This window comes from Corvus brachyrhynchos, unplaced genomic scaffold (assembly GCF_000691975.1).
Source record: "Corvus brachyrhynchos isolate BGI_N302 unplaced genomic scaffold, ASM69197v1 scaffold17, whole genome shotgun sequence".
Classification (NCBI taxonomy): Eukaryota; Metazoa; Chordata; class Aves; order Passeriformes; family Corvidae; genus Corvus; species Corvus brachyrhynchos.
Window position 1 is genome coordinate 6,326,028 of NW_008240046.1, and position 22,421 is coordinate 6,348,448.

General features: G+C 36.9%; 1 protein-coding gene across 15 annotated transcripts in view; it reads right to left on the bottom strand.

Moving 5' to 3' along the window:
• Positions 1-3,458: 3,458 nt before the first annotated feature.
• Positions 3,459-22,421, bottom strand: part of FRYL (FRY like transcription coactivator) — a 170,046-nt gene continuing 151,083 nt past the window's right edge. For 10 of the 15 annotated variants that reach the window (XM_017744378.1, XM_017744377.1, XM_017744379.1 and 7 more), the window contains 8 exons: positions 21,038-21,206; positions 19,012-19,161; positions 16,582-16,680; positions 11,911-11,979; positions 8,601-8,618; positions 7,523-7,633; positions 5,983-6,179; positions 3,459-5,536 (listed from right to left, as the gene is read on the bottom strand). In XM_017744378.1, coding sequence (XP_017599867.1) covers positions 5,278-5,536; positions 5,983-6,179; positions 7,523-7,633; positions 8,601-8,618; positions 11,911-11,979; positions 16,582-16,680; positions 19,012-19,161; positions 21,038-21,206 — 1,072 coding nt within the window. In that variant the 3' untranslated portion in view covers positions 3,459-5,277. The remainder of the gene's footprint in view (positions 5,537-5,982; positions 6,180-7,522; positions 7,634-8,600; positions 8,619-11,910; positions 11,980-16,581; positions 16,681-19,011; positions 19,162-21,037; positions 21,207-22,421) is intronic. The other 5 variants (XM_017744376.1, XM_017744380.1, XM_017744381.1 and 2 more) reach the window with 1 other exon arrangement.

Genomic DNA, 22,421 nt, shown 5'->3' on the forward strand with positions numbered 1-22,421 from the left:
AGCCCGGCCACTCCCGGGCTCGGCCGCCCCCGCCGACCGCCGCTTTCTCCCTCAGAGCTGCAAGCAGACGCGGTGCACCTGCCCTGTGAAGATGCGCCACGTGGATCCCAAGAGGCCCCACCGCCAGGACCTCTGTGGGAGATGCAAAGGGAAACGCCTCTCCTGCGATAGCACATTCAGTTTCAAATACATCATCTGAATGGGATGGGGTTTTTTGTTTTTTTGTTTAGGGCTCTTCTAGAAAACTGCAAGTAGAGCAGATGTTTTTGTTGTTTTTGTTGGTATTGTTGAAGGTACTTGGTGGGATGTAGCTAGGAAAGTATGAAAATAAAAGTATTGCAAAGCACACTGGAATGATCAGGTGGGTTTGTGCCCAGCTCTAAGGGTGCATATTGTAAATTCTGTAAATTGCATAGATGACAAGCCTAGAGATGTATTGTAAATCAGTGATGGCCTTGGAAGCAACTGACTCAGGACCTTGTAGACTCTTGGGTGGAAGGGGTTTCTGTTACTGCTCCTGCTCTTGAACTAATCAAACACTTGAAGTTAACATCAAATTGATATCTGCAGTAGGTAGTAGACCATCGTTCATGAACAAAATACCTAACAGGATTCACTTTGCATACCTCTATTCGATGTACCAAGTATCCTGCACCTGTTTGTCATCACTAGAAAATGATTGAGACATGCTGTGTAAGTATGGAATCACTTCTACTGGTACAGCTGATCTGCATTTAGCTAAGTTGGTGCTCTTGTCTGTAGACAAAAGCCAAAGAAAGCTTTTCAGGGATGGTTCTCACAAAATGCTGAGGGAGCCACTGATGTTATGGTGATGGTCTCTTGGTAAATGTGTTCTCATCTTACTTGCACAAGGTTATGGAGAGAAGGGACACTTCAGAGGAGCAAGGTACAATACTGCATCTGCTTGGCTTCCTCTTCAACCTGCAGATGAAGTGCAAGAGCTGTGCACTTAGTGGGTTATACTTGAAGAGTTTGATCTAGTTATAGTTTAGATGCCTGCCATCAGGGAAGGACTGAACTCCACACTTTTCTGGGTTGGTTTTGCAGTTAGGAATTATACTTCTAGTGTTTGGTAGTAAAGGCAGAACCAGCACTGGTTACTTGCACACGATACTCTCAGTAGTGGTGTCCTCTATCAGAACACCATGCTTCAGCAAAGCGTTACAAGCTGACTCGGACTAAGCACAGCATCACCATCTGAGCAGATTCACAAGCTAGTAAAACCTACACCACCACCCCAGTCTACCTTTTAGCTGTGGAGCTGGGTAAACATAGAGGAAAACATAATTTTCTGAGAATGCTACTGACACAGTTAATTTTGAAATTGAGCATAATAATGCACTAAGCCTTTTGCAGAACTCTTGAGGTAGCTTTTCTTTGAAAAGAGGGATTTTTATATTGGCTGTAACACACTTTACCTACACCTGTACCCAGCTTACTTGAGGGACCAGCCTATTAAAGGCTAAAGGGAGAACCAGTCTTAGCTCATGCTGTAGAACAGTTTTAGTGCCAGGTACTCTTGTATCCCTAAGTAGAAACTGTGTGGCAATCTAGACGAACAATATCCTTTTTATCAACATGCCTGGTTTGAGGGGCAGTGAGTGTTAATCCTATATGCTTAACTAATCTTGCTGTAAATTCCTGCCTTATTTCAATATGCCCCTTGAACCTACTGCAGTAGGCTTAATGCCTCAGTGTCAATTTATTGCTAAGTAATTTTATTTATTTGTACTGCACTCATTATTATAGCAGTGTGAGGCATTCTGGGAACAAGCAGACCTCCTGCCTCCAGAGCAGAGCATGGTTCTATTTCATGCTTCTACCTGAAGTGTTTTTCCATGTATCAACAGTAAAAGGAAATATCCCTTGTTTTACCAGCTCACTCAGACTTTCACAGCAAGTTCCATCCTTGCCCTGTTCAATTTGAAAAGCACCCCTCCAGCTGGGCAGTGTTCTCTTGTAGATTCATGTGCCTTGTACTCACCTGTAGTCACTGTGATGAGCAGTGGCAAGCTTCCAGCTTCAGGAATGCACCTGGGGCCCTCTCTGCAGCCACCTGGCCACACTGCCTCAGTTGGCAGTTGTAGCTCTGATCTGGGATGTCTTTATTTCTGAGCTTATTCCCCTCCAAGGATGTTCTTCAATGTTTTCCTGTGTGCCTTCCCATTCTAATGGCTGTAGTCTGTTCCCGATGTGTGTGGTGAGAAACTGCGATGAGTCTGTGCACCTTGGTAATGAGTCAGAGAACTGAAGCCCTGTGCCATGTCAGTATTGAAGTCATGGCAATATGAGCAGTTGAATGCTTCTGATTTATACAAGAATCCTCACAAAATATTGCTTTGAGGATTACTTCTGTGAATATGGTGACTCTTATGTGATTATCAGAACTAACCCAAAGTGATATTTAGTACAACTTAAGGGCTGTCATCTCCATGAACTACAGTCAAAGCAGCAGTTGGTCCTGCTTGGTAAGATGTAGAACAGGCCTAGCTGATGTGAACTGGATGTTGTGCTTCAGCAGCAACTGATCAAGCAAAGAGCTGATGAAGGCTCCAAGTGGTAGGCAGCAGCAAGGAGCCACCCCTGCTTTCATCAGCTACTACAAGGCTCTGTGGCTGGGGGGGGACAAAGCCAGCCATATTAAACAAGCCTTCCTTAATCCTGTAGCATTCTGCAGTTCCAGAGTAATTCTATGTGTCATCCCTCTTACATCAATATGTTAATGCTTTTACTGCTGCTGCCAAAGTACAATTCTGTACTTTCTAGTTCCTTTTCAGCTTTACTGCCATGTCATGTCCATGGCAGCACACACTGACTGTGGGCACTGATTCCTAGACTCAGCAGGGAGAAGGAAAGCTACTCCTGGCCTATGTGATAATGCCAAGTGGAAAGGAACAGCCTTCATACTGCCAGTTCTTCAAAGCTATCCTGAACTTGCCCCGTACAGCTTTTTCATTAAGGGATTCTGTTGCACACGTTAGCTCAGTCAGTGCTGTATTTTCTGCATCTTACATGAGGTGTCTGATGTTTTGCTTATTTCTAGACAGCTTTACCATAGCTTCAGATTTGGCACAGACCTGGCACCAGGTAATGCAGGGTAACAGCTCATGCAGTAGTTGAGGAATACTTTTTGAAAAGCTTCATGAAATTAAAGCAATACCAAAAGACACCCTAACATGGTTCTGTTCCATAGGGCAGGTTCCACTAGCCATTATAAATGAAAGGAGATGTATAACATAAGGAATTACATATATGAATTCAGGTTTGAGTTTCATGATAAATCCATCAGCAGCTTCAGAAGATGCCTAGGAAAAATGCTGCTGCAATGACAGGACATAAGAGGAAAAAAATTACTTCAGGGCACCCAGGCCTCTGCTGTCAGTGTTTAATCTGTATAGCTAAAGTATTTAAACTCTAGCTTGTAAAAATACACAAAATGACAGATACAATGTCTTTTATTTTTACAAAAAAAGCTGGTAAAAGATGATGTAAATAAAAGTGTAATGCACCCCTAAATAAAACTACTTACCCCCGGTAAATACTAGTTAAATAATTAAGAACACCAGCTACAGTACCACAAAACCATCAAAATAATTCAATTTTATCAGGGACAGGGAAAAAAAATACAGTGAATATGGATGTGCCTTGACCAGTTACAGAACTTGTTAGGATAACATAACTACTGTCAGCAGTCCAACAGTGTGCACAGTGCCTTCAATTAATGCATTTCAGCATAATTACATTTCTAGTGGAGCCTAATTCCCCCAAAAAGGCAGAGCTAAGAATTTCAATTCTACATTCTAAACTCTGGAATTAGAGCCCATTAAAAAAAATCACAGTGGGTAAGAGATGTATATAAAAATACTGGGTGTTCCTTTCAAATCACAGGAATTGTGGGACTACATTCTTTTTTTCTGTTTTTTTTTTCTTCTGCTTTTTTTTTTTCCTACAAAATGCTATAGGTTTCAACAGAATCCAGTTTGACACTGAACTATGAGTATATTGCCTGTTTGCATGTTTTAGTAGTCAGGGTTTATTTTTGGTTGTTTGTTTGTTTTTTTCTCTATATAGTCCCAATTCCTTAGGCTTCAGTTGAGTCATGAAGATGCATATATGTGCATTCAAACTCTTCAAACCCTGCAGGCTACTCAGACTGCAAGTACTGCATGTGACTACCAGGGAACGCCCCTTCTCCTCATAGCTTTATACACCTACTGTTTTAACAGTGCATTGCACAAATTTACAAGAAAAATACTGGTTTTGCACTATACAGTTTCTAGAATATATACAGAATAAAATAAGTTAACTTCTAATGAGAATTGCTGATGGGCAGCATATATCTTTAATATACATTTTTAAAGTCTCTGCAGGCAGCTACTTTTTGGTTAGTTGTTATCAATATTTGTAACATAAGCACTGGTCAGAGAACTGAGCAGCATTCCAATAAAGTTAACAGATATATTATTTCTTTTAGAATCACTGGGAAATCCCAGTTTAAAATATTATTAAATGTCCTAACATTTACACACTATGAGGATTAGATCTAATAAAATAAAATTTCTTCAAAAATAATCTTGCAGCTCTTTTAAGCATGCTCTGGGACCTTATTTAACAATCATCCACACCTTCAAAAAACAACTGTCACATAGCCATACATTCTAACTTACACACATCATTTCCTTATTACAGACAACAAAAGCAAATAAAACACCGAGAAGTCAATGTTTTTTGCAGTCATTTGTCATTCTACTCATGTTTGACTGCACATTCTTCATGACGTTGCTAAGTGTCTCATTAGGTGTTGATGATTTTATCTACTACTGCTGGAAAGCCAGGAAGCCTTGCAGGTCTTCAGCCAAAATAAATGAGCCTTGATTTTAGCCTCATCCCACCTGCGATACTGATTCAACCTGTAGAGGCTGTTACTGCAAACATCATTTATAGTTCTGTTACAACAGAAAATAATGCATATGGTATGCATTACATTTAAGCCCTTTTCCTTTCATGTAGTTTTTATACATAAATTTAATAAAAAAATACTACTGCCACACAGGCTGCTGTGTAGAAAGAGCAGTCAAGTAGGATGTTCACTTCAATTTTCAGGGTTTTACTTCTGATGAAGAGTTTCTTGCTGTGATAAAAGTGTGTTGGTTGTCAAGATTGCTGGAGGTTTGTTTTTGTTTTTTTTTTTGTGAAAGGTGCTCAATAATAGTCTGAAGTGTCTTCATCATCAGTTCTTTTCTAAATGACAGTTATTCAGAATCCAGTGGTGACAAGATTTATTCCTGGTTTGATCTTCCCTAGAAGCTGACAGGATTGCACCATACGGAGAGACTCTCGAATTTCTAGATTAAGTTCCATCAGTTTTGAGCTGGCTTCAGACATATCTTGGTTGGAGCCTACTACTGCAAAGCTGCCCGTTTGGCCAAGTGTCTGATGACGGAAATAGATGTGCAGCAATGTCTGAACTGGGTCATCTTCAGAACTGCCAAAGATGTCGTGGGGCCAAATAGATCTGTAAACACACCGTTTGGATTTAAACATTAAAAAAAATTTAAATGTTCAAATGTTCTTTAAACAGACATTTGAACAGAGGACAGGAAAATGCAAGAGAAAATAACATGCAATTTCGATTTAAAAATCAAAAGTTTAAGTATTTTTGTTCTTTAAGCAGATATTTGAACAAAAGACATAGAGAAATGTTTCTTCCATAGTCCAGGTACGTAACAGTATCATTTCTCAGAGGCAAATTCTAAAGAACAAGTACTACTAGAACAGATTTTTATTTTTTTAAATTATTTTAAGAAAAAGACAAGCTGTAATGAAGCAACAGCATTTGTCCTTTTCTACAAGGACATCCAGCAAGAACTGAAGAAAAAAGGAATAGTGCCTATCTCTGTTTTTAATTTTAGAAGGTCTATTAAGAAACTCAAGATTTAAAAGCAATCCTTAAAAACTTACCTGAAAGCCTTGACCTGTGCCACAGCTGACACAAACTCCTTGTTTCTCAGGGATTCAATGAGAGAGTGAATAGCTGTTTCTGTGCTAGCTTGGGAAGCCTCTGCAATTTCAATTTCTTCGATACCACTGTCAGACACCGCCTCGGCCTCTTTCAGGCAGCTCTCCAAAAGAGCAAGTTCTTCAGACATGTTTATTACCTAAAACAGGTATAAGTTATCTTTTCTAGTTTAAATATGTTTTCAGCCAAATTAATTTTCAGAAGATCAGATTTTTATTTTTCCTCCTCAATGCAATAATGAGAAATAGAAAAAGAACACCCAAATATTTTCTGCAGTTGCTTAAGTATACAGTTAATTTAATGGCCCAAGCATGCATGTCAAGTATTTGGGCTTTCCCCGATGAAGTTTCCATCTTAGTTCCTTTAAAATTTAATTCAAAAAGTAAATTTATTTTCTCCCCACATTACTCAATAACGAACTGACAAAAAGAATTAAACATTTCAGAAAAGTATGACAGCAATGGTGCCATTATAAAGACATCTTAAATACGAAGGAAAATATATGGAAGACTGGTAACCCAGCACAGTAGCACAGCCAGTGTATATAATATTATCTTTGGCTTTAGCTGCAAGGCCTGAGTAAAACACAAGGCAGAACATGATTCTGCATCTGAGTAACTTAGGCAAGAAGTGGGACTGATGTGATGCCAACCTTCCACAACATTCTTCAAACACAAACTTATTTGCAGCCTCTACAAAAATCTGGAAATACAAGTGAGGAACATGCTCAGTTTTTTTCTGAAGCTACTCATAAACCAAAGACTTTCACTAAGGTGTTTCATGTTCCTCCCTTCTATATCAAGCAAGACCTAGTTTTTTTTTTCTGCTACCCCCGTTTATTGCATTCCAGACCCAGGGGAGAACTTACAGAAGACATTATTAATATCATAATGCACGCAACTCGATTAACAGCATGTATGTACTACATGTGCACACTGAAAGACACGTTTTACTTCTGAAGTTACTACAACTAAAAATCAGGCATAAGAGGTCTAGAATGCACTAACTGTTTAGGATGGGGACTAAGGTTGCAGAGTAATTGAATGGTGGCTGAAATGACAGTTAAATGAATCAGTTGGTAGCAAGCGATGATGTTTGTTATAGGAAACACCAGGTCGATGGAAAGGGGCTTTCACCACAGAGCTCCGTTGAGTGGAGTTGATGTGCCTTGATTGTAGCTTGATTAGAATGCACCAGGAGTGCTACTGAAATATTTAAAATCCTCATCACTGGACTCCCTACATTCTTGTCTTTTTTTAAAGAGCTTTCAAGCTGTACAAAAATCAACACAGGTAATTGAACATCTCAGGGAATTCTTGTAAGCTCTACTTAAATATTTTATTAATTGGCTATAAAACAGCTGGAACCCTCGTCGAGTTTCTAAAAAGATATCCCACTGATGAAAGCATTATCAAAATGTATTTTAAATTGTCTGCTTTTAAAATGTCAACATTACTAGCTGAGTGGCATGGTTTTCATTACCTCTGCTTCTTTCTTGATTGTTTTTACTTGACTGATGAGTTTGCAATAGGCTTGGAAGAGAAGCAGCAACTGGAAATGCAACTTGTATAGCCTCCGACACAACTCCAACTCCTACAAATATAAACAACACTATTATATTCAGGAACTGCAAACCTCTTCCAGTACAAGAGACAATAAATCACAACTTCTTCAGTACAGAGTGTGCAAAATTAAAAGTAGTTAATTTGGTTACTAAAGAAAATGCCAAAAATATTCAGAAGCTAACATACAGTAAGCTAATGAAAAGCAGGTGAAAGCTTCATTCAGTTCTAGATTTACAAGTAGCATCTTACATAGATTTAAAGTTCACTTTTTAATAAGTTACATTTCCAAGAAGGGGGGTGGAGTGGGATGTGAAGTGATTCAAAAGGCATTTTGAAATGTCTGGAACATTTAAAGATTTCATGTCTCAAAAACAAGGTAAGAGTTTCATAGATCACTTACTTTTATTGTTGATATTTTACTGTTTTAAATTCAAGATCTAATATCCAAAAGAAGCAGTTGTGGTCCATAAGTATAGGATCTTTCATAAACATTAATATTTATATTGTAAGCACAGTATATAACCTGGCCCTTAGCTTACACTGCCTGACAGAGTAGGAGGAAAATAATTCCATTCCTGGAGGCAAGAAAAATGTTTTCTTTATAAAAGGTAGCCCTTATTCTTCTTTAGAAAATAACACATTATATATTCTTAAGCAAATGAAATAGCAGTATTAACTTACACACTGTCTTGCTTCCATTTTTATGCCTCTAAAACACTGGTCAGAAGTGCAGACAGTGTTAATACTGCTTCACATACAGACATAAAAGCTAGTGCTAATGGAATAATCTTTATAACATTCTACTAACTACAGGATCCTATTATCTACAAAGGACCAACAGTCTAATGGGTTAGATGATGCAAAACTGAAGCACACAGCATTTCTGTAATAGTCTAGGACAAGACATCATTATTTCACAAATGGACAAGACAGATGGAGACTAGTTTGGTGACTGGCTTGGTTAAGTATTTGATAAATCAAGAACTGTCACTTACTGCTAGAATTTCCATTTGCTAAGCAAGAAGATGAGCAGGTCACAAAAATACAAAGAAAGAAAAAAGAGCAAGAATTAGTGTAGGAAATAATCTTAATTAGGGTAAAAGATGTCCCAGGTAAAATGGAGGAAGAAATACAAGTAACATGCTCCAAATATATCCTGAATGTAAAAAAAAAAAATTAACAGGCTGAATTTGGTGTAAAATTACTTGCTGCTATAACTAAAGATAGACAATATTGGCTTTGTTGTCCCACAGCATCAGTAACACTCTTACAACCCTGTCTGGTCTTTATACCTTGTGTAGTCTGAAGGGTGCACAAATTTAAGGTAATCAAAATCAAGGACACTTAGGTCTGAACATCTGTACAATGCTTCTTACTTGTTCTGTATGACAACAATTTAAGCAAAAATATTGCGTTTTAAAATTGGAGATGCAAGGTTAATTTGGATTCTGAATCAGTTTAGAAATTCTTGGGTTTGCTAAACTCAATTCTCAATACCTCTGAGAGATTTCTGTAATGTAATTGCACTTGGTTTTTACAAGCCATTTAAAAAAAAATGTTTGGGGAAGAGGAATAGGGAGAGAAATAGCCAGAAAATATATTTGTCAGACTAGGAACATGAACTTCACCACTCCTGTGCTTTGTACAGCACTAAGCGTATTGATGGCACTTAGGCACGTACAGTGGTCATAGCAAACCAGATCACAGAATCATAGAATATCCTGAGTTGGAAGGGTTCTACAAGGATCACTTAAGCCCAACTCCTGGCCCTGCACAGAACAACCCCATTGGAATCACACCATGTGCCTGAGAGCAAAACATATGAAGATGTCTGACTCCCAACAGACAGAAGCAGCTGAGCTTTTCTAAGCACATAGCTGTACACGATGTTATGGTAAGCTACATACTGTGTGCTTCACAGGTTATAAACACTGCATGTTTTTGTTGCACTGCATGTTTTTGTTCTGCACTCTGTGCTATTATATACACAGCACAATTATTTGTAAGTGAAAACTTCTGATCCACAGAACACTGAAGACATAAGATCTTGAACTGCAGAATTTAACATGCATTCAATGACTCACTTCAATGAAGCACAGAGAATCAGATTTTGAGAAATGGCAGGGTTGACTATTTAATAATTTTAGTCATTAAGTAGTAGTGGTCTTAAAGCCAAGTCTCATTATTACTGTAAGCCATAATTAATCTCTTTCCCCCAAATCACACCTTGATAGCTACCTTTTAAAAATTCAAGAGAGGTTTTCTTTTAAAAATGGCTTTGTACTGCTTCAGTGTCTTTCACATACATGCTTACTTGAGAAATAATCTGATATTTCTACCTGCCTGTCCTGTAGAAACAGTCTAGCCAGAATCCAGATGCATTCTTTCAGGCTTGCTTGTGCTAATAGCCAGAACTGAATAATTGGATTTACTTGCAAGTCTGCTGGCAAAGCACAAGCCAGAACAGAATTAATCTTGCTCTTTCTTAGCTGTATGGACCACAGTGCTAAAAATTAGTAAGAAAATCTTATTTGTGTTAGTGAATGAAAAATATCTGTTTTCCTGAGCAAGATAACACACATTTTTAGCATTAACTGGTTGACTGCTTAGACTTAGCAGCCCCACATTCCATTTACAAGGACTTTTGAAGAATTACCAGCACACCTCCCTCACAGGGTAGGATTAAAAACCAAAATCAAAACAGGTCCCCACAAATAATCATCAGTGTGATTGGTCACAAACTCCTTTTCAGAGGCTATCTTCAAGCCTTGCAGAAACAGAGAAGATAGGCCAAACTGCCTTGCTGGGGAATCATGGATTCTCTCTGTACAAGCTATTTGAAAGCCTGCATGTTGCTTGTCTTCCATTTCTTAGTTCCCCCAGCTATACAGTAGGAACAGTAACACGTTCATGACAAGAATGGTTCTGTTCTAACAGCTAAATGTTAGAACAGTTTCTTGGTGTATGTAAACCAAATTGTAAGTATGAACTGAAATACATAAATTTTTTTATTAATATATACAGCATGTACTGTATTGTAATAGTAATTGTTGTTATATCTATTTCTAAAGACATACCAGTCAGTATACAAACATGTATACTTAGTGTAAAATACACTAAAGTATGTGTTCATAGGCAAGACAAAAGTCCTTCCAAATGGTAGCACATTATTTTGCTGGTTTTATATTAGCTAAGATTATCCACAATTTTTTTTTTTAATGTGCAACTTCAGTGCAGTATAAAAATTAACAGTATATTATCAGATGTTCACTGCTCTAGAAACTGAGGCACATTTTGTGATTGAATTAAAAAACCCCAAACATGTATGTATATATATATATGAAGAACAGCAAAAGAAAACTGTATAAAAGAAGAAATAGTCCAAAGATACAGCAGACATTTCTGTTCCTGAAGACTACATCTTCAGCAGCAGAAACATGACCAAGTGCATCAATGAATAGTTCAATTGAATAAAAGAAATAAAATTCCTCCTTTCTCAGCTTGGATTTGAGGTTTTTGTCAAACTGTCACTGTGAAAAGGTAAGTTCATCTGCCACCTGCAGTACTCTCTTACATCTTTCACTGTCCTTACCACTGTGCTTCAGATGGCAGATTCCTGGTACCTGCTAATGTCGGGTTTTGGATTTTCTTTTTTTACCGTATCAGTATTATGTATCTATTCTGTTTTAAAAAAACCCCAGTCCTAGTCCATTTGGGGAAAAGCTATCACTTACTATAGCAATTAGTAGTATTAAACATGGATGATGCCATGCAAATACATACAAAATATTCAACTAATATTAATGGTTACTTAACCTATTGTTAGATAATATTTTGACAGAAGTGTTTTATGAGCTTTCTGCTATACTGCTACTTTACTCCCTGTTCCTTCTCACCCAAATTGGCTCCAGAAAGGTCTTACGTAGTTCTATAGTACTAACTATATTAAATTCAACAGAAGTTTTTGAGTAGACAATGTATCTGAGCATATAACCAGAATATTAATCTTTTTTTCTTCTAGAAACAGCAGCAGAAAAGCTGACTTGCTGGTACACAGATGGTATCTAGTCTGCTTATCTACTCAATGTTATTAAGTCTAGAACCCAAGACAGATTGCCAGCTTTTATTAAGAAGACCCATTCTTATTACCACTTCATGAGACTCTGAGTTTCCAAAAGATAGGATGATAACTGAAATGAAAAGCTTTTCATACATTTTTAATCTCTCTACAAGTATTAGAATTTTTGTGTCATAAAGATGATTTTTAATCTCATATCCTGAGACTCATAAATGACATACACCTACCTGGGCATCTGTGTTAGTCCCATGAATACCATCATCAGTACCAAATGTCCTTTTGCAGTCTTCTAGCCACTGCAAAATAAATATAAACAAGATTAAAAATCTTCTGAAACAGAGCAAACTGAAGACTGTGCTAAAACTGCTTAAGACACTTTGTCTTGTACAATCTCGGGTAACATAAGAAACTGTGATATGAAATCAGTTGTTTACCAATGTTGTTTGCAGTATCCACTCTGATAAATCACTTTGTAGCCTTTATTGTGTCCCTTGTGTTGTAATTTTCCTGTAGCCTTCATTACCCAAGACGGAGACAGTACACTTCAGCATAAATACTAACCCATGATTGAATTGATACTGTTACAGGAAAATGTGTGAGAGGGTGGAAGCAGAAACATCCCTCTCTTTACTTCCGGCACAAGGTTTACACCAACGTGATTTATCAGCCTTTAAAATATACTACTAATTCACATTAGAGAATAAGCCTGTTACATTTCTTGGGACTACTTTAGAAACAGAAGGAAATAGAGTTCTCCTGTGTAAGTAGATGTAAATGCAGGTTTACAGAATGGAACAAAAAAACCAAAATTCTCCAGCAGGAGTTTAGCATCACCTCCCATTCATACAAGCCAAGGAGATGAAGTATTCTTGCACTACACAATGCAAACCTGCAGGTCCCACTCAGGGCTGTACTTAACTCCAGTTCCTATAGCAGACAACAAGTTTATTAATTTCAGTGGGCAGTCTCTTTCTCTACCCTTAAACCAACCATGCAAATTTCTCAAAAAATAACCTCCATGGGTACTGGCATTCACACGAGTATCTGTGTTACTACAAAGCATTTACAGAATCAAGTATGTTCTTTTTGGACAATACAACCTGATCATCCCATTGACACAGGGCCCAGCATATTTTTCTGTACAGTACAAACAACTGCAAGCATGGGTATTACTGAAATGGGAATGCATCGTGTTGAGAGAAAGTGCATAATATCTTCTGAAATGAAGAATAGGCTCTATACATCCAAGGAAGAATAATTTAGCCTACTGCATGTGTTTGGTATTTTGAATCTCAGAGGGAATCTTGGTGACCTTTTTCTAACCTCTGTCTGATGCAAGAAAAAGAAAAATGTGATTTCCCATCTGCTCAATTTAATAAAGGTTACTTAGTGAATTAACTAGGCCTGTGTGCTCATCAAGAGGAGAAATGGAATTCTCTGAACATCGCAGTGTCAGTTTCAATTAGTGACATGGATACCAACATCCAGAGCAAATCTCATTTTTCTTTTTATCAGACAGCATCCATCAGGAATGATGGAATAGGTTTGCACTGGAACAAACAGATCAGCAATTGGGCAGCTAGTATTTATTTTCACACGCTGCCCTTTTAAGATCTTTTTGTAAATCTTAGAACCAGTGTGAATAAAGGGTGTGCCTAGAATGCTGTGTCTATAAGCTTGTATTTTCTATTACATTTATCTGATTCAGTGTCTTTGTCCCTAATACACAGATGAAGTCCAAGCAGTCTCCTTGCAAGAAAATAGAACAATAGCTCCAAAAAGGTGACAAAATTAATTTGCTAAGAATTTTTACAGAATATATGTTCAGCATGGTAGAAAGATCTAATTTTTTTTTTTTTTGAATAGTGTGATAGAATAACCTTCTTTATGTGTTTGCTCTTTATCAATTCCTGTTTTCTCCATCTATCTCCTACATAGGAGCATAACACAGGGAAATCTGGGGCTGGTCTTGGTCATAGCACAGGTTGGTTTGCCAGATTAAACCCTTAACAGACATGGTAAACTCCCTATACTATAGGTACCTTTCTGTCTTATCTTGGTGCATAGGCAAGAGTTTCAAGCAACTGCAGCCCAAGCCTTCACTTTGTCAATCTGATTCAGGTGAATGCTTGTATACCACACAGCACTGAGAGTGACAAACATCATCTATTAGGATAAAGTTTAAACAACCGTTTTTCATTACAGAAATGAACATACAGATTTTTCTAGTGGTTAATTCTAGAGGACACCAGATTAACATGCAAATTACATTTATTTAAATATCTGTTAATTTTTATTGACTTTATTATACAACAGCCCAACCAGTTAATTTGATAATTTTTCTGCGTGTTTCTATGAAAAAAGCAAGGGTCTCCATTAAGCTGATTAAGTATTTTGCCTTAATACTTTCAGATTTAATAGGATACATAGCAGAACTGTATGCAACAACAGAAATTCAGATTTTACTTGAGGAAGTCTTGTTCAATCATTCCCTATACTCTGTTCAAGAGGACAGAGTAAGAAAAGAATAAAACATATCTAAGAAGTAGCTTAGAAGATTCTTAGTTTACATTTAATATACAATACACCATAGAAAAAGAGGGTAAACAGCTAAAGAAATACTTCTAAAGAAGTTTTAGAAAAGTAAATTATCTGAGATAGTCACTACTTCTAAATTAACATGCTCAATAACCACTTAACGCAGTAAATTGTCTAAATGACATGCTATCAAGAGTCAGAGATGACTGGTCAAAGCTAAATGTTTCTTGCTTATTAGTACTGCTTCTTTTTATTCATAAATGATTAAATAAAAATAAAACCCCGACAAAATGCTCTCAGTTGCTTCAGAACAATTCCTTTAACCCTGTGAACCTTTGTCCTGCTCCAGTCACTCACAAATCTGTGGCAGAAGACAGGCTGACCACAGAAACATGTTACTGGACTCCCTTATGACAGAAAAAACAACTCCTTCACTATGATATAATGACAGAGGCCATCAAACTGATATTTTTATTTGTTTACCTAGTAAAATAAAACACAAAGAAGTTCTTAATATCCAGCATGGATTTATGTCAATATGAAACGTGGCAGTGCAAAATTAGCTAAAAAAACATTTCGTGAATTCGTGGCCATCTGAAAGGGATGTAATTCTAGCTTGTTATATTTTCACAAATCAACAAAACAATACCATTGGTTACTGCTGTGATAAACTAGGTTAAATGGGGAGCTGATGTAAAATTCCTCCATGTTTGGATAGTCATTGTTCTAATTACACACACACACGAGTCCCTTTTTACCCTGTCATAAATCTTCCTGTATGACCAGCGGGCAAATCACCCTCTGTGCCTCAGTGCTGCTCTCTAAAAGGAGGAATGAAATACATTATGCTCTCATAGGAGTGCTGATAGCATTATGCATTGGAGATTGCCAGACATTAAATATTACATTGAGTAAAATAATCTTAAGTCATTAGATGAGCACTTTGTTTCTGATTAAGCCTACATGGCAGAATGCAGCTCGTTATATTAGACCAAATAAATTGTTATTACCACAGAGCAGGGCAAACAAGTGCAGCAACTCTTTAGCAGAAATGCTGGCCTGGATCCTACCAAGAGTTTATCTACATTAACAGTGCTGCGTGGCATACTTTAGCACTGGCTTAGAGGAAACCACACGTCTTTTGAGATCCTTTCCACAAAAAAGTGCATGTCTAGTCTATTCAACAGATGAGCTGTCAGCAATCTTTGCAAGGCAAAGGCCATAATTTCCTAATAAACTCAGCATGATTAAGAAACATGGAGCCACTTGTGCTGCAAAATACAGCCCTGCCAAGGCATCATGGCTTGAATTCTGGTTCTCTTTTGCATCACTCACACTTGTCTATACCGCCATTGTCATGGCTTCACAGGCTGCTGAGATCAGTAAAATTCAGCATGTTCAATTTTCCTAGAAATCATCATCTCTCTAGAACAAAAACCCCATATATTCTCTCTCTCCCTCTCTTTGCAAAACTGATTGTAGATCCATGTCTTCTTTTGGATCTTGAAATACAAATCTTACCTGTTTCAGTTTACTGAAGTTAGTATCTTACTTTCTGAACTTCACACACAGGTTCACAAAAGCAAATATACAAACCCTTGCTACAGAAATTTTCAACTTCTAAACTGCATTTCTTCAGAAAAAGGATATAACCACTAACATATACCTTGGAAAGTAAACTGCATTATTCAACAACACATAAATATCAGCCTCAATGAGATCCAGCTGTAAGATGAGCCCTGAATTTGAGTCTGTGTGACACAGCTGTATAACCCCCATTGCTGTTGGTGGAGATTCAGTCACCAAAAAGAAGTCTAAAGAATTATTCAGTTAAACAAGCCAGTATCTGTATTAGGATAAATGCATTGCTTTCTTGATTCCTTTTATTGTATTGACCTGATTCTTGAATAAGGGTGTTAATGCACTTAATTCCCATATAGATAGTTATCTGTAAATGTCTTAATCTGAAGGTGAATCTCTAGTCTAATAAAATAAGCAGAACATAAATTTAAAAAATCCATTATTTATTGATCTTAATGTTAGAAATATTTGAGTATTTTTAAAAGAGGACTTTTAAATTAGGAATGTGCTTTTCCCACTGTTAGTGGATTTGTGCAGTGTTATATATTAAAAATCAGTTTCCAAAATACGTGCAACAAAAATGAATTACATGTAAAAAAAAAAACCCTCAGGTTCAGATAATACACATAGCATAGTAGTAAGAAAAGGAAACAGGATTTTATTTTAGAAGTGTTTTCCCACAGTTTACCTTTAGATACCTGTGATGAGAGATAAGGACCTGCAACATTTTCTTGATGAGCAGGTTCTAATATTTTTGTTTCGAAATACAAGAGACTCACCTGTTCTGCTGCCTCTCTTTTGACATTATAGGTATCCAAGTGTTCTTGGAGCTCTAGAACACTGAACTTCAATGTTTCTAGCAGGCCACAAGACAGTAGCTGGAAGATAAAAGCAATTAACTCTGTAATCATGTAATATCTGACTATAATCCGCACAGTCTGATATCTAAATTATATAATACAGAATCCCACGTTCACATTTGGAAAAACAAACAAATTAGAATTAGCTGGGCACATGTCACTTGTGACACCTTTGAGTAAGTGAATTAACACATGTAACTGTACCACTTAAATCAGTGAACAACAGTTTTGATTCCAAAATAAGAAGAGTAGTACCTAGTTAACATGTGAAAAAGAGATTTCAAAGCAATTTTTAGATCTTTCATAATGAAGAACAGTATTTGATACACACACTACTAGTGTAACTAGAACAGCCTGTAGAAGGAAGGAAAGGTACTGCTGCTGGATTGCTCCCGTAGCAACCTAAGGAGTATCCACTGAGGGTTACTTGCTCTTCTCAATATACAAACTATACCACCAGCAAAGGCTTCTGCAGTCTGTAAGAAACAGGACTTTGTCAAAGCAGGAACCATTGTCTATTTGAAGAATCTTCTACTATTAATGACTGCCTCTTTTACCTCTTTTCTGGTATCACAATCTCTTTTTCCCTCAGGGACTGCTACCTCAGCTTTCTTCCACCATTTCTCCCTGCAGTTTTATTATCACTTAGGTTTTTTCATTAGTCCTTCTCCTGACACTTCCTGTAATAAAAATCTCTAACATGTTTCCTCCCTCACGCTGGTCTGTCCTTGCACACATTAAGAGCTCTGTACTTTATCAATGAGAATTAACCTGACAAGCAGGTTCATTTCACCTAAATTATTTGGAGAGGAAAGATTTATTTATATAGTATTTGTCAATGTAACAACACTAATACGTACACATATACACAAATAAGTATTTGTGTGCTATATTTATGATTCCTTTTTATATTTGTATTTATGTATATTTGCTTTTTTATTTTAAAATACACATGCTGTTCTAGTTAGGTACTAGTTCAACTTTTCTTATGGCTTCTTATCCCAAAGAAATTTATTTCTTTGGTAAATTTCTACTGCTTTTAAAGTGGCATAAGTAAAACCAAAAAACATTACAGGTGATTCCCTTGAAATGCACTATCTGTATCATGCTTTTTTAGTCCTCATATTCTTAAGTGAAAGCTTAAGAAGGAGTTGCTCCTTAGTACCAAGGGAAAAGAAGCAGGTCAGGAGAAGTGTCTCACACTGGGTGTCAAGGCCAAAGATCCATCTACCCCAGCCCTGCAGCTGACAATGTCTAATGGCAGTTGTTTAACAAAGGGCAAACCTGTGGTGATCCACCTGCTCCAGAGAGCTTTCTTAGCCTCTGTCAACACATTGTTCTGCATATTCAAAGGACCTGTCCAGGGCTATTTCTTCCATGGATGTCGTTAGTGGCTTTTTGAAAACATGGACACCATAAAAAGTGACAGCATTTCAGAGTTCGATTACGTATCACATGAAGGACCTTGGTTCTGTATGTTTTGTAAGTAACTGCTAGCTAAATTTGATCACCCTCAACATCAATTAAGACAAAAATAAAATAATTTCTATCACTTATCCATGATAAGACATCTGTGGACAGATTTATCTTCTAAAGGGCTAAAAATCCTAGCCCATATACTCATATTTTACATGGAAGCCATGGTACATATTTCATCATCCTTGTGATTGTTCTTTAATCTTTTCCAGTGCTACTACCTTTGCTCTGAGAGCAGGGGACCAAAACTGCCCCCAAAATTCAGGACGTAGGTATACTGGGAATACGTACATTAATTCAGGGATGTTTCCTGTTTTGCTGTTTCCTTTCTTAATAATTCTAGCACAGGGGTTTTTTTGACTGCTGCTGAACATTGAGCTGACTTCTTGCATTAATATTTATTGTAACCAGGATTTCAACTTGCATGACAACAAACAATTCAAAGTCTTCTCGTTGTATATCTGTAGCAACAATGTTCTTCTCATGCATCACTGAATATATACATAAAACAATGTAATATAAAAAGGCAAAGTTGCTGCTAGATAAGTAGTCTCCCTTTTTCTTACCTGCACAGAGAACATAGAATAAATATGAACAAGCAGGGAAGGTGAAGAGTAGTAAGGGAATTAAAGTGATATGTACTATCAGTGAGTTTCCTTACTGTTCACTGTTACAGCTGGAGTCTGTTTTTTGAGAAAATGCATTTCTCACTTGTGGTTTCCAGTGTTTATGATACATAGTGGCCACTTAAGATTTTAATTCCCTTCTGATTTCAAAGAGTTTCTTTTTTTTCCACATATTAAAACATCATTTTGTATGTTACATGAAATGTTTAAGCAGACAGATTCCAACGTGCAAGTTTGAGATTCTTACCGTTTCTGCATCCACAAAGACCGTGGGACATTCTGAACATAACATCATCACTTCCAGGGAACTTCTAAATTTTGTTCCAATGCGCTGTAGGCTTTCGCCAAGAAAGCTGACTGAATCATTTGTTATAGATACAAACTTTCTTTGAATGGTCTAGAAATCAAATCAGAAAAACATTTATCTTACAACGTGTTTTACTATTCTTTTGGCTTTTTAGGCAAGAATTTCAGAGCAAATTTCCGTCATGACGAAGTTCCATTGCATTATATTTTTTCATTAAATGACAAACTAGTATGTAATTTTCTCTGAATATTTATGTAAAATTAGCTCTGGAAAATGCAATAAATCAATAAAACCAGCCAGTATCTATAAAGACAATTACTCCTATCACATCTAGGCCTCTATCCTCAGTATAGGTGGATGACTATTTGTCTTTATGAAGTACAGATAGTTCAATTTATTTTCAAGTGTTTGTGTTGCAGAAAATTATAGACTTTTATGAGTCAGTATGTGACCTGCATAGCACAATCTGTGTCCAAAACTGCCACCGCAGGGTTTCTACCGTCTTCAAAAATCAGTCCTGAGTTTATCATGTTTGATTATGCAGACTGTCAGCTTAGCCTAACGTAACACTGCACTCTGCTATGGACTGTTTCATTAATCCTGGAAGTTACATGTAGAATAAAACTATATAAAGATTATACAGAGAGCTGCAAAGTTAAACACAGGAAGAAGGAGCCAGAAGGCAAAATGGAAAAGTCCAGTCAAACAAGGAGTCAAACAACGCCTCCTGAGTATCATTTGATCATTTTAACCCTCCTCTGTACCCAGTAACAACTCCTCAGGAGCATTTTTTGCCCTTGCTTGAACACTGGATTGCTACTGTGCAGAGTATCCAACTTTACAGCTGTTAAGACAAGTTTTATCTTTCTTCCTAGCTCCCTCTTTAATGAACACAAGAGAATATGAGCTCTCATTTTACCACTTTCAGGAAATGAATGAATAAGTAAAAACCAACTGCAGCTAAGCTTTGGTATAATACAGAAAAACCAAATTCCTGATGTCTAGATGAAGCAAAAAGACAAAAATCTACAATCTGTAACAGGAATTTCATGGCACTGTGGCAAAATACTTAGTTCAATATAAAACGGAAAACGGGTATAGATGTGCAAACAAGTAATTCCATGGGAAAGGTAAGAGTATGAATTCTTCACATCTAAGTTACTGCCCATACACATGGGACAAAATTAATACTAGATATAGAAGAAAGGGCTGGAGTCATAAGGTCTTGTCCTGAATATTCTCTTAGCTCATTTGGCACATTGCCTGTACATAAAATGGATTAATTATACTTCTTCTACCCCATAGGACTTTGCAAAGAAGCATTACTTTTAAAATATAAAAAACTCATCCCCTACATAGAGGGAGGAGAGAGCCAGAAAAATTAAGCCATAGGCATTTTGTGTTGGGTATCAAATCTGTGAGGTAAATATACTTAAAGAGAGGCATTTGAAACATCCAGCTCCAGTGGATCTCATGGTGTTTCAATTACTTTTCTGCAGAAAGAAACCCTTTTCTCACAAGACAGGTGCAAGATAAATTCATTAATGTTTGTCATGCTGCGATCCCATAATAATGACTCCCACAAAAAAAGCAGGAGAAAGACATTAATTCTGTAATCATCACAGAACCTGGGTGATGTTCAGAAAATAAAAGAAGGGACACAACCTGAACTAAGAGCTTGCAAGAAACACTGAACTGGTTTTTTTTGAGCTTTTCTCAATTTTTGTTTGTTTTCTGAGCAGGTTCACTCCTAGGCAATGAATACAGCAGATACCCTATGGAAAAACAGTGTATGACAATGTTACACTTCTTTAGCAATGTGTTTTTCTGGTCTGCTTTTGATTTGCTTTCTAAAGCTTCTTGCTACCATGATCTTGTGGCTTTTGGAGTTTCAAGGGGAAGAATAGCTTTAGAAGTAGGAGGAAGGGATTTCAGATGAGCAATCATACACTGAGAATTCACTGACCTGAAACAATCTTGAGAAGACATGAAATGTATAGACAGCACAAGATCCATCTGTATCTGACAGCATTTGATTGACGTGGCAGCGCCAGGCTTGCTCTTCATCATCGTACGCCACTGGCTGAGGGGAAGTTTGCGCTTCTGAGAAACCATCCTGTTCTTCTTCATCTTGGCTGCAAATAGTAAATAACAGAAATTACCTCCTCAGCAAACCTTTTGGGAAAAAACACTTCATTTTTGTAAGAAGGAAAAAATAAGAATTTTGGATTCAGAATAGCCTTTTGTAAAATAAATAATGGATCAACTAAGGTAACTATGAGCCAAGAGGAGAGTAAACTATCAAAAGCTTTTGCTACTGCAATATATTAAAATTGCTTATACTCTCCAAAATTTACTAACACATGTCAGTTCTACATACAACAACAGACAAAGAGCTATCTGGAGGCTATATATGGGTACATACAGCACTATATATATGTACACCACTAAGAAACAGGCATTTTTTTCTTGCCCCCAATAACTGAATTAACATCCAGTTCTTCAAATTTTTATTGATCTGGACAGATGGTCCCCCAATATCTGTAAGAAGTTTTAGCCTTCCTTAAGGGAAGCACAAGAGCTCATTTAGCAATGTAATACTGCTTCATAACTGTCTTAAATAACATAAGCAAATGGAGATAGATTGAAACACTTTCATTTTTATGGGCAATCAGTTTAACAGGCCTTTGTTCACAGAGCATTCTGCTATCATATTTTCCATTAGGCACCAAACATCCAATAAAAATATCAAACTATAAATTTATCAATGCTACTACTTCATATCATTAACATAATGATTAACTTAAAATTTTCTGTATTACAAAGGATGATACATTTTGAAACTTCTTGTATACCTGTATGTAGGCAGCACAAATATGTGTAGGAGGGTCCCAAGTACACAGATAGTTTATTAAAATAATTTTTTAAAACACATAGTTTTTCTCTACGACAACTGCCTCATCCACAGCAGCACTAAGTACATCTTAAACAAGAACAAACATGTCTTAAACAAGAAGTGTGGGTGCTAGTTTTAGATACATTTGTATTTTGCACCAAGCTCAAAAGCTAAGACAAAACCCTTTTGATTATCATCTGTAAGCAAAGCTTCAAAAAAGATTTTCAGATATTTCCTAACTAGTGTACCAACCCTATAATCAATCACCTCTGTCACTTGTTAGACTAGAGCTATGAGGTTTTTCATTTGCTTGCTTAGCGTAAATAAAATAAAACCTTGAGAGATTTTTCAGTTGCAAATGAGGAAATAAACTGCTCTTAACTGGTACCAGCCTTGAATTCTCACAAGGCATAGTGCAGTAGAGGTCACTTATGGGATCACAAGAGTCAGTTTC